Source organism: Parasteatoda tepidariorum, chromosome 4, assembly GCF_043381705.1.
Source record: "Parasteatoda tepidariorum isolate YZ-2023 chromosome 4, CAS_Ptep_4.0, whole genome shotgun sequence".
Lineage (NCBI taxonomy): Eukaryota > Metazoa > Arthropoda > Arachnida > Araneae > Theridiidae > Parasteatoda > Parasteatoda tepidariorum.
The window spans coordinates 76,433,747-76,447,053 of NC_092207.1; the positions used below are offsets into that span (position 1 = coordinate 76,433,747).

At 26.0% G+C, this 13,307-nt stretch overlaps 1 protein-coding gene across 4 annotated transcripts in view; it reads left to right on the forward strand.

Annotated features, from left to right (window-relative positions):
• LOC107437981 (uncharacterized) overlaps positions 1-13,307 on the forward strand; it is an 82,375-nt gene that overhangs the window by 14,426 nt on the left and 54,642 nt on the right. Inside the window, exon 1 of one of the 4 annotated variants that reach the window (XM_043041608.2) lies at positions 3,936-4,170. The exons of the other annotated variants lie outside the window; for them this stretch is intronic. Coding sequence (XP_042897542.1) covers positions 4,077-4,170 — 94 coding nt within the window. The 5' untranslated portion in view covers positions 3,936-4,076. Of the gene's footprint in view, positions 1-3,935; positions 4,171-13,307 lie in introns of those variants that run through there. 4 annotated transcript variants of the gene reach the window in all.

Sequence of the window (13,307 nt, forward strand, 5' to 3'; positions counted from 1 at the left end):
ATGGTGCAAACTACAGAGAATATGGTAATATTTATCGTGTGTCTGGCTCTATGGAAACACCAAGAAGCTCCATAAATTTTAACGATTTTGGTAAAATTAACAATAAAATATGGTTTTATAATGTGTCCCAAAATTTGGTAAAATTTGATAATTTTAACATGGTACCTAAGAGCATGGAATAAAAACCATTAATTCGGCGAAATTTACTTTTCAGTTTTGTATTTTTTACTATATGTTTGGTAATATGAGTTACAATTTTGTAAACGAAAATTTCCCGTATACCATTACTATATAAACGGAAAAATTACTAAATAAATGGTTTAAATACCGTATATTTTGGTTTTATTAACCAGATTTTTTTTAATTTTACCGAAAATGTCATTAACATACAGTGTGTAAATTTTACCAAATTTTTTTTCCTCCCTATTAAGCTTTAACCTCCTTGACCCCTCTGATCTACAATAGGCTGCTACGCGAATGCCTTATTTTACTTATATTTGATTGGTGCTTGATTCTTCTATGTTATTATTTGTGAGCCAAAGGAAAGGTTTATTTTAGAATAAAAATTAAACATTATTTTGAATGAGAGTCTTCCGATGGTAAAATTTTTATAGTTTTTTTCCAGCTCGATGCGGTCAGTGACTATCATTCAAGCTGTGAAATACAAAGGACATTATTTAGTCATGATATAACGTTGCAGCGCCATAAAATATTTTGACAAGGCAACAATACGTTTATTTTCTTATTGTCTATTATTCATAGATATTTAACTAAACTTGATTAAATAAGAAATATAAAACTAGAAAAAAATCAATGTTAAGTGGTAACTATGATAACAATTGAGAAGTGTTAAATACGACTAAAAATAATTGTTATTATGAAACTCATGAGGAAGGAACCCAAAATCTCGTTAATCGAGCTGTATTGCTTGTTACAGATAGGTTTTTAGTTTCTTGAATCATTTATAAAATTTATATTGTCTGTTTCAAAGTAGTTATTACGTTATAAATTATAAGAAAACTGCAATTTTAACCCATATGACACCAGTTTAAATTGATTCTGCAGACCGAGAGCATTGCTGGCTATAAAAGGTTACTTTGATTTATGAGTTTTCTTCTTATTCAGGAACTTTATTATTTACGTGTTAAAACTCTAAAATTAAAAAAAAATATATATTATATTTTTGGAATAAAGATTCTTTTGTTTTGAGAAATCAAATAAAAAATTCCTAATTAATTCTGAAATTTACAAATACAAGTATTACAACACTTCATTAGCTGTATTAGAATTCTAGTGAGAAATCATTTGAAATCAATGTTTTTGAAAATAGCGTAACCCTCTGACGCGTATGGGACACCGGTGTCCCTCCCCCTTTTTTTCGACGCTGTAAATTACAAGTAAAAGCATATTTTACAATAATATTGCGCATAAAAACAAAAATAGTTGCATGATTAAAGTTGATGATAACTGGGTTCTTGCACTTCAAGAAGAAGATCACAGATACCCACGCATGAAAAGTATGACGTCAGCTCCAGCTCTTAGTTATAAGCAAAATGTTATGTTAAAGTTCAGCTATGTTTCTTCACATGAATTAGAATGTTAATTAATATGAAGTTAATTAAACATAGTGCCGTATCGCACATCGGATTAATTGAAATATAATTCTTTCTCGTCTCTTACATCTTTTGCTTAACTTAGATTCATTATTTATTTATGTAGTTTAGTGTAACCATGATATATTTTTGTTTTGCGTACCTTGCAACTTTGATGCATAATTAATTTGTTTATGTTCTACGTCGCTTCATGCATGTTTTAGTGTTAAGTGCGAAATATATGGTGAAAGAATTGAAATCCTTCTGAAAGAATCTTTGTATAAGAATATAGAATTTGTCATTTAAGAGAATTAATACTTACTGGCTTGGCTTTCTCGAAATATAATGGAAAGAACAGTAGCTAAAGTAAACAAATACTACGTTTCATCTACCAATCAGGATCGATATACCCACACTACGTCACTTTCAGATATCTCTTTCAGTTTTCTAATTTGTTTTTCAACATTTATTTCAACATTATTTTTTTAAAATCCTACTAACAATTGGGTACTTACAACTTGAAAACAATGAAGTGATTATGCCTAATCATGTGCATTTAAATCAGATTTAATTGAATATCTATAAATGACGTCACGCGCGTGTCTCGAACCTGGTTAACTTCTGTATCGACTAGAGCCCCTGAATTAGGAGCCTTAGTATCGACAAATGTCTTGATTTATCAGCGATGACGTCACTTGCAGGTATCCAATTGCTCAGTTATCAGAAACTATGAAGCTAAACAGTAAATCAATCTGTTTTTGTTCGAAATTTGTTGCTTTTAACGTAAATAATCTATTTCAAATGGTGTATGAAACTGAAAGTGAATGTCTGTTCGGAGTTGATGATTATTCAGTACTAATAAATTTGTTTTGTATCCTTTGTTATATTTTATATGAAAAGGAAATTGAATGCAAGATTGAAGTTAACGATTATTCTCTTTTAATTAATTTATCTTTCCAATCAGTTTGTTAAATACAATCAACAACTGCTCAGTGAACAATAAAAGAAATCATTACAGATCTCTGATTTTGTAGGACATTTTTTCCCTATAATTTAAATATTCGGTTTTGTGCGCATGCAAATAAAAATGTTTGAAAGTTTACTGTTGATGAAGTTTCAATACGATTTAATTTTGTTGTTCTTTTATTAGTTTTTAAAATAATTTGTAAGTTTAATGAACAATTTATCATAATATATTATGATAAATATTCATTTGAAACTAAGTATTAAAAGAAATAACTTTTTTTAATTTGTTGAGTAAAAGTGAATGCTCACTAAAGATGGTGATTCAATTTGGATTAATATCTCTTTCAAAATTAATTTGCTAAACTCAATTAAGAATTCCTCAATTATAAACCTATAAGTATTAAATAAGCATACATTTGTTGGTAATTTTTTGTAGTTACCACTCTAAACTAGCTGAACTTTTCATGTTTTCAATTTTGCGAAATTAAAAATAATATATTTCAAGCGTTAGCTTTACAAATTAATTTGTGAAATTTAATTAGCAATTTTTCAGTTAAGAGCAGTTATTAAACTAAGTATTCAAGAATGTCTGATTTTGTTGGCAATTTGTTGTCGCTATCATAAATATCCTGTTTTATGATTGTTCGCAGAATTAAAAGTGAATGCTTATTTGAAAACTTTTCAAACTTTTTTTTCCACCATAGACATAACAAAAATAAAAGTAATATATATTAAATGCTAGCTTTGAAACTTAATTTTTGAAATTTAATTAGCAATTTTTCAATTAAGAGCAGTTATTAAACTAAGTATTAAAAAATGTCTGATTTTGTTGGCAATTTGTTGTCGCTATCATAAATATCCTGTTTTATGATAGTGCATAAAATTAAAAGTGAATGCTTATTTGAAAACTTTTCAAACTTTTTTTTCCACCATAGACATAACAAAAATAAAAGTAATATATGTTAAATGTTAGTTTTAAAACTTAATTTGTGAAATTTAATTAGCAATTGTTTAATTAAGAGCAGTTATTTAACTAAGTATTAAAAATTTCTGATTTTGTTGGCAATTTGTTGTCTTTACCATAAATATCCCGTTTTATATTGTGCATGCAAATAAAAGTGAATGCACGTTTGAAGTTGATGATTATTCCGTGCGGTCTCTAAATACGGTCGACTTTTAATGCTTTTTTTCTACCTTTGATGTAGCAAAAGGAAAAAATAATATATGAACTTCATCATGAACAGGTAAAATTGTTTTCATCATTTTTTACTCGCTTCTTTCTATTGTTCTGGTTGAAGTTTAGAAGAGTACGCTTCTACGTGTTAAGGTTTCTTTATTCAAATCCCCGAGATTAAACCGCCAAGATGGTAAACTAAATGTATGCTGGACATATCAAATCCATGGAGCTTAAAAAAATTCTCTCGTAAGGATTAAACATAGACTGAAGGACTTTTAATTTACTTTGACGCATTTCATTTTAGAAATTTCTTCTCAGCGTTAAACAATTTTTGAATTAAAATGTCAGGTGGTGTGTGGTTTGCAATTTGTATACCAACAACAGAAAATGAAAGGGAAATAAGATATCAGCTGAGGCATCCTGAGGAATTTCCAAGTAAGTTAATTTTTTAATCGAATTATTATTTTTTTTAATTCATAATTTTCCAGAGAAATTAATTTTTATTTATAATTTTGAAATTATTTGATAACAATAGTTTTAGTTAATTTTTTTTATGAGGTATTTAAAATAAAATTATATTATGAATAGAAAATAAGCAAATTTTTGGCTAGTGATTTTCTATGTTTTAAATAAATTCAAAGTTAACAAAAAATTATCTTGAAGAAGATACGATAATTTCAAATTACAAATAATTCGTTCCTAATTTCCTGGAGTGATTAAATCCTTATTTGAATATTAAAGCATATTTTAATAGTAAGTAATAATTTTTTTACAGAACTAAAAAGGGTATAAGAATTTCAAACAGTAAATACAATTCGAGTATATTCTAAGCATGAAAAGTGTAATTATTATTAAATGTTTTTTTATTTTTAAAAAAATTGTTAAGTTAATAAGTTAGCTTAAAAATGTATCAGGAAATTTAAATTATCAATAACTGATTACTATTTTTCAGTAAAGATGTAATCCGTTTGCGTCTTTTTTATAAATACAAAACTAATACATCATTTATAAAAGGGGGATTTTGGTCATCAGAATCAAGATCGACACGTTAAATCACGCTAAAAGAAATAGAATCTAGAATTCGACATGCTTCTTTTCGAAGAAACAGAAAGGGAATTTTAAAGAACAGATGAAGTTTAAGTATGCTATAAATTTAAAGTAAGCAACTATTGCGTTAATATAAGTTTTTCTATTTAAAATTGTTCTTAACTAACAAAAAATTAGAGTAAAAAGGTATGAAAAGAATTTAAACTATTAATAGTTAATTGTGGATTGGTGCATTATTAGCTGAGTGTGTGGATTTTTTAAAGCGAAAATAAGGAATCACTTATGAAAGACCACTTTATATGAGACATTGTGACTATACATAATGAAATTGGCGAATTAAAACACACAAAAATAAATGGAATAAAGAACTAGTCATGCTTTTAAGAATACAAATTTTAATGTACAATTAAAATTTAATTATATTACGAAATGAATGTTAGGGTAATTTTTTTACAGAAGTTTTAAACCTCCTAAAATATGCAAACTGTATAAATAAGTTATTAGAAAATTGAAACCCTAATTAATTGAGTGCTGATTTGTTAAGGTAATAGTTGTGGATTGAATTTTCTTTCAATTAAGTTATTAAGTTAATTAATAACAAGTTAAGTCAATTAAGTTAATTTAACTGTTACCTCCCATACTGTGCATTACTATAAAATTGTTACTTTCCATACTATTAAAGCTGCAATATGTTAAGTAAACGAAGGAAAAATGCGAGTGACAGTGAACCAATGAAGGAAACCGGTCAGTTTCATTGAGCAGTTAGTTTATTATGTCCTCTTAGTACAAGTTGGCAAAATACTTAAAACTTACAAATATAAAATGATGATTTGAATTCAACGCAAATTACCGAAAATACATTATGATATAGTACATCTAGCAAGAATAAATACGATCATTAAATAATTATAGATTAAATTATTCCTAATATGTTTTCAATATATCACGCATAAAATTAATGCAGAACTTGAAAATAAAAACTGCGAAATATTACGGATATGCGGATACTATGTCAATAGCCACCTGCCTATTCATAGCAGCTCTGATTTTTCATGTAGGCAACTAGCTGTCGGTTTGTAATGTGACTGTGACTTTGATTATAACAAACTTTACAACCACTTTTCATCTGAATAAATAATGCTTTTTAAGATTATTTTTAAGATCCCATTTATTATGTTTTTAGTTAAAAATTAAAGTTTAATTAGTTAGCAATAAAATTTCCTCAATTTTAATATAAATTTAATTTATGAAGCAATGAAATATTCCCATTTTAAGAAAACTTTCAATTATTTCAAATAATATATCTCAATTTGAATAAAAATTTAAAATATTTAAGAACAAAGTATCCCTTTTTTTTAAAAAAAAAATAAGTAATAAATAATGCACTTTATAAGGTGATTTTTTATTGATATAGATTGTTTTCCTAGGATTACTGTTAAAATAAAATATTCTTAAGCCCGATAAATGAGTTTTTATGCATAAAAATACAAAAAGTCATGCTACTTTTTGATTATTTTTAAAATTTGTTGTCTTCGTTCTGATAGTTTAACAAAATGAACATTTAATTTAGGCATACATTTCCTTCCTTTTTTTAAGGATAATTTAGATTAAATTTACTAGGGTGATATGTAGTTCATTTTTACATCAATTTAAAAATTGGTAGTTGTTTTTATATCTATATATTAAAATCTTTTGATACATCAGAAAATAAATGGACCAATTGAGATCTGACTTCAAATTGAAATTTGTACTTAATGCCAATTTTTCTACTAAAAATCGTTTTTTAAATGTTAGAAATTTTCCACAATGCTCTCTTCTGAAATTATTATTAAAATGAAATTTGGAAATAGGCTAACATTGAATACTTTAGTTATAAGCAAAATTTGCTACACTTTTTTTCACTGTGCAATTTTTCTTTAAGTCTTATAAAAAGATAATACTAGAACTAACTATAATACATATTGCATTGACTATAATAGTGTGAAGTATTTATCTGTATTGCGAAACTGTAATTATAAGAATATTAATACACAATAAGAATAGATAAACATTCACATAGTTTATCTATTCACATACCGTAAACCGGGGCGAGTCTACCCATTTTTTCAGTTTGTGAACTTTCAAGTGATCAAACTTTTGTCAATATTAAAGAAAAAAGGCTTTTAATAGGTGTTTCGGAATCGCTATTTATCCCTCTTTAAAGCTGTGAAATCGATTTTAGAAAATATTAACAGTTACGCTGTTACTGTATATTTTTATAGAACTGCTGACAAATCTCTCGTATGGGGCGAGTCTACCCATTCTACTAAAATGAATGTTAACATTGTAAATAATCAAATTTTACTATTAAATTGTTATTTTAGTTACTATATAGGATATTTATGAAGTAAAATTCATAACTTTATTATATATTCCATTTTTTTATTCATAAAATAACACAAATTGAGTATTTGATCGATTATCACATTTTGATCACAGTTTTGTTTTTATAATCATTAACATTATAAAATAACATTTTTTTCTGATTATTGTTGATAAAAATAAATTAAAATTAATATAAATTTACAATTAAATAATTAATAAATAATAATAATTAAAGATTATTAACAAAATCGAAATTCAAACATTGGGAATCATGAAAAATCCTTTTCCCATTCTTTTGGGAGGTAATAATAATTTATAAATAATAATTTATTTAACTTGCATTAAATAAAAAAAGTTAATTTTGTAATATAAAAATTGAAAAAATAGGTAAAATAAACATATTTTATATTTACATTTATATTTAACCTATAAATTTTCTTATTAATGATAAATTTATCAATGCAGAATTAAAATAATATACTCAAGTTCATTTAAAATGACTTAATTTTAATATAAACAAAGTTCTAAATTATATTATTATGCTTTATTAAAACTAAATACGAATGGGTAGACTCGCCCCGCGAATTCTGGCTTTTTGTTTACAACAGCAAAACTTACATTCTTTTTGTTTTTTTTTCATATAAAATTAATGTAATCTTAGTCTTAGATAAGTTTATCACTTAACCAAAGTGAAAATAGTAATAATAATAATATACTTACGGAGCACCAACTAAAAGTTTGCTGATTTTCAATACAAATCTCTCAAAAGACGTTTGAACAGGTCGGTTAAAAAGACACCAAATAAATAAAAACGGATCAAACTACTACAGCGCCATCTTCCTTAGAGTCTGAACTAAGTCCTCCGTCGGTAAAAAATTTTTTATTTGCAATTTAAAATAGTGAAAATTAAATAAAACTAAAATGGGTAGACTCGCCCCTGAATGGGTAGACTCGCCCCGGTTCACGGTAGCTAAATTATGTAAATGTCATAACTAATTATATGTTTTTATTAAAATTGTATAAAAAGTTAATCAATTATACAGACCTAAATCTTTTAAAATAATATAAAACAATGTTTAAAAAGAAAAAAAATATTATAAAGAAAAATGACTACTGACATATTTAAATAATACAGTTGTAAATAAAATAGAATATTACGAAGTACAAATAAAACAAAATAATACTAAGTGAAACTTAAATAAGATAAAATTACATAGTTTTGAAGAATAATTTCATCATATGATACAGAATTTGTTCTTGTTTTTTATTTTTATTAACTAAATTTTAAATTGATTTTAATTCTTTTCATTGGCTTTTTGACTTGTAAGCTATACACTATACAAAATAGGTACAACTCCGAATTCAATTGGGAAGCTTTATAATTAATGGTCAACTCTACAAATTTTGCTGGAGTTCGTTACAATTACGGACACCGTTATTTTAAAGAAAGGTTACCGTTAGTTTAAACTTACGACCAACAACTTGGAGAAATTTTTTAGAGTGCAATGCATGTTTATTTAAATAAAAGATATCAATGAGGCACATATTTTCGAATGCAAATGCAAGAAGATGTATTTATTGACAAATATTTGAAAATTTCAAATGCACAATTTGTCTAAAGCGAGAAGTGAGAGTTGAAAGTCTCTAATGAGGTGTTTATCTAGAGTTGAAAGTGAGAATCGAAAGTCGTGAATGTTTGATTTGTATAGAGTTAAAAGTAAAAATCAAAAGTCTCAGATAAAGTTTCGATTCATAATTTATCTAGAGAGTACCAAGTTTTGAATGTGTTTCAGAAGTGAGAATACCGAGTTTCGAATGAGCTTCAAATGCAGCATTCATCTGAAACTGAAAAAGAGATTTGAAAGTCTTGAATGATTTTTGAGTGCAATAAATTATCTGCAGTCGTGAAAAAGGTATTAACAATTTAAAAAGTATTGATTCAAAACATATATTAAGGCAAATGATGAAATTAGTGGTAGAGGTGCTGAAACTTTTAACAAATATTACGTTTTTGTATTAGGCTAGGAGGCTCCATCCCCTGCTCTCTCTCAACTGACTAAACTCGGTGATTGTTTTTTATTCAAAATAGTTTTTTTTGTGAAATTCATTATTTTCTCCAAATGCAAATTATATTTTTCAAACACGTTAATTGTCAGAAAATGAACGATTGCTTGGATTTGAAAAACAAATGACTGCACTTGAAAAACGAAAATTAAGCTTAAAAATACAGATTGTGGGATTTAATAGAAATAAAATGAGAAGTAATTTCGCCTGTTAACGAGATGTCATTATAACGGTTCAAATAGGAAACGTTTTTTTTACCTCCCTTTAATTAAATATTTAAATTTTTTGAAGTTTAAATCTAAAAGTTCAAACTTATATCTGGCAACATCTTTAATCTTTAATCACTAATCTTTTATAGTTTCACTTTCTGATAGTTTCAATCTTAACTTAAGCGCAGCTTATGAATTAAAGATACCGAGAAAGTTAAATGAATTTTTCTACAACAATGAATAAATAGTAATATAAAGCCAAAAATGCGAGAAAAAAAACCGTTTTAAATTGTAATAACTGTCGAACAAATTTAAATTTCAAACCAAAACTCGCATTGAAACTCTTTCGTAAATGAAAATGGCTATTCATTAGGACCTAAAATTTCTACTGTATCGCTGCATTTCTACGGATTGTAGAGTGGCCCTTAAAGCATTTTTTATTACAAGTTAAACAGTTAATAATTCTTGAATTAATTATCGAATGTTAATTTTATTTATTCCCTTGTACTTCCTGTACATTCTTAACACACCTTTGTAATTTAGAGTTTTCAAGTCTTCTAGCGTTTGCGCAACGCAACAAACTGTTGCTTAAAGCTGAACACTCAAAACAGCAGCGATCTTATGTTTTTTCATGTGTTATTTCATGTTTTATCAATGAGCAAATATAAGTAAAACGTAGAAAATCCATTTGCAAAAATGAATGAAATGTAAAAGAATCAGTGAGTCAACCTCATTACGCATTCCAATCCCTTTCTGGTACGCACTTTAAGCACCCCCTGCTATTACATAATTAGAAATTCTTCGCTATTCAAATATGAATCATGTAAATAGATTATGTTTAAATACTGAACCACAGATATGTTTATGCGTTTAAAGCTTCACGTTCATGAGGTACCAAAAACATTGTCTGTAGCCTTTGTATAATGTTCCTAAACGGCAAAGACACGAACGGCAATTAGTTTGCAAAAATTAATAGTACAAGAAGAATACACCACTAAGTCATTCCCCACAAAGACTAAGAGAAAAGAACAATACATCAAGGTTTTATGAAATGCTCTAGGATGTATTTTAATTTGACATCCTTTATTTGTGTGGATTGTTTTTTTTTCTATTACAAATTAGTCAGTGTTCTCTTCCTGGAGAAACGAACCAAGCCACATTTTTTTTCTTCGGAGATCCTGCTTGTCATGTGTCCATTCTCATGGCAATGGCAATTTTGTGGGGTTTTTTTATTTCATTTCTGCGGAATTCCTGAGAAATTTAGAATTAATTCATAAGACTTGAGAAATTAAGTTCATTAAACATTATCAAAATAAAAAGGAGAATTTTAAACACCATTCATACTTAATTTATGTGATTAAAATTTTATTTGAGGATAAATCTTAACCTGAACAAGTATAAGTTTTTTCGATTGAAATTTTAGTTTAATGTGACATAATAAACTAAAATAACGTTCAGTAACAAAACTGTATGTTTATAAAATAGAAAACTTAAAACATCGCTGAAATTGAATGTTAAATTATTCGTGTTACATATTGCTAATTGGTAATGTATAGTTTGCCAATGTATAGTTTGGTAGGGTAATGTATAGTTTGCATGCCACTGTATAGTTTTTTTTCAACTTAAGATTGTAAGATTGCTCAGTGTCTCTTTTAATAGCAAAATAATATGTAAAGTAATATGCAAATTAATGCGTTAATAAGCTTTACATGCTACATAAACTTTACATAGTATTATTTTACATGGTACATTAACATAATATATTGAAGCATACTAATTTATTCTTTTCTTTTCATTTAAAAATGTTCATCAATTTGTACAGTATCAAAATAATATGCTAATACTGAAACAATATTCATCATCAAAATAACATGTTAATAAAACAAAAACTCTTAACATTATTTGATCTCTGACTAGTTTTATACATAATTTATGGAAAATTTTCTTCATTGAAACTCGTCGTTTTTTTCCACTGTTGATTGTTTAATATTTAGTTCAGACTCAGATAATATGTTAATAAATTGCTTATTATTAGAGCCCGGATTTTGATGACCTAAAAAATCTCAACTAATGCCCTTAAAAAGTGCAAAAAATGCCCTTAAAAATGCAAAAATTGCGCAAAAAATGCCTTAAATAAAGTAAAAATATTGAATTAAAATTTTTTTTTGCTCTTTAAAATTATTATGAGTCATTTAAAAGATATAAAGCAAAGCAATACTTGTTCTACGCTCATTAAAGTTTGAAAAATATGTTTTATATCCTAAAATAACAAAAAAAAGGAAAATATATTGACACCAAAATTTTTTTATTTTGTATAGAAACTTTGATGGATATAAAAACTTCCATCTCATAATATTACTAAATATCAGAATTACATTGGATTATTAAATGTTTTTTGATAATTTGAAATGTAAACGAGCGTCTCTTGTCTGAAAGTAAATTTTCATTCCTGCAAAAGCTTTTTTCAACGTCTACTGATGTTATAGGTGCGTACTTGAAAAAGACTGTCTTACTTACTGACAATTCTTCTTCAATTTGAAAAGATGTTGCTTCACCTGTTAATATCCTATAGATTTTCTTTAGTGTTTGGAAGCCAGTGTAATAATGAAAATTGATAAAAAATAATAAAAATTCTGTTAACAGAAAACTTTAAAAAAATGCATTAAAGTGCAAAATACGCCCCAAAATTTCAAGAAAAATGCACTATAAATCTAAAAAAATGCTCTAAAAGACAAAAAATGTCCAAAAATGCAAAAAATGCAAAAAAATGCAAATGTCATCAAAATTCGGGCCTTACTTATTATATAATGGGTAAATAATTTGACCATTATAAGGCTAATATGTTAATAAATTGAACATTATCAAAATATTATGTTAAAGAAAGGGAAAACAATAAACATCATTCGTTCTGAGATTATTCATACTGCTTGTTATTTGTTGGTAAATTTTACACTTGCCACTTTATGTTTTTTTCCCCACTCAAAGTTGTTCATTATTTCCTCGATATCAAAATAATATGCTAATAAATTAAAGATAATATGGCAATAAGGAAATAATATTTATTATAAAATGAATATTTTAATGAAATGAAAACTCTAATCATCATTCATTCTTTAATTATTTGTTTAGTACATCATTAATAAGAAATTTTATATATTGCAAATCATTATTATGCGATTGAATTTTTATGCGATTGAAGATTTTGTTAAGTTCAGTACTAAAAAATGAGCCTGTTGATAAATTGTTACTAATCAAAATATTATGTTAATTAATTATTCATTATCAAAATATTTTAATAAATTATTTATAGTCAAATTTAAGTGTAAATAATTCATTATAAAATTAATATGCAAAGAAATTGTTCATTTTAAAAATAAAATATTAATGAAATGGAAAGCACTAAGCATCAATAATTCTAAAATTTTTCATTTTGCATGTTATTTATAGATAAATTTTGCGCTTGCCAATATGTTTGTTTTCCACTCAAAATTGTTCATTATCGTCCTTGATATCAAAATAATACGTTAAAAATGTTAAAATAATATGCTAGTGATGAAATAATATTTATTATCAAATGAATATTTTAAAATGATAACTCTAAACATCATTCATTTCATACATCGCGAATTTTTTTTTCTTTCGAGTGAAAATTTTTTAAATTTTTGTACCAAAACGAAGCATATTGATAAATTTTTACTTACAGAAATAGTATGTGAATTAATTATTCATTATCATGTGAACAAACTATTTATTATCAAATAAATGAGAGGAAAAAAATCTAACTCTAAAATGAATATGTTAATAAAATGAAAAACTTTTCCTTTTATAAAGTGTAATAATTATATATAGTAAATATTATACTGTATATAGTAATATATACTTAATAAT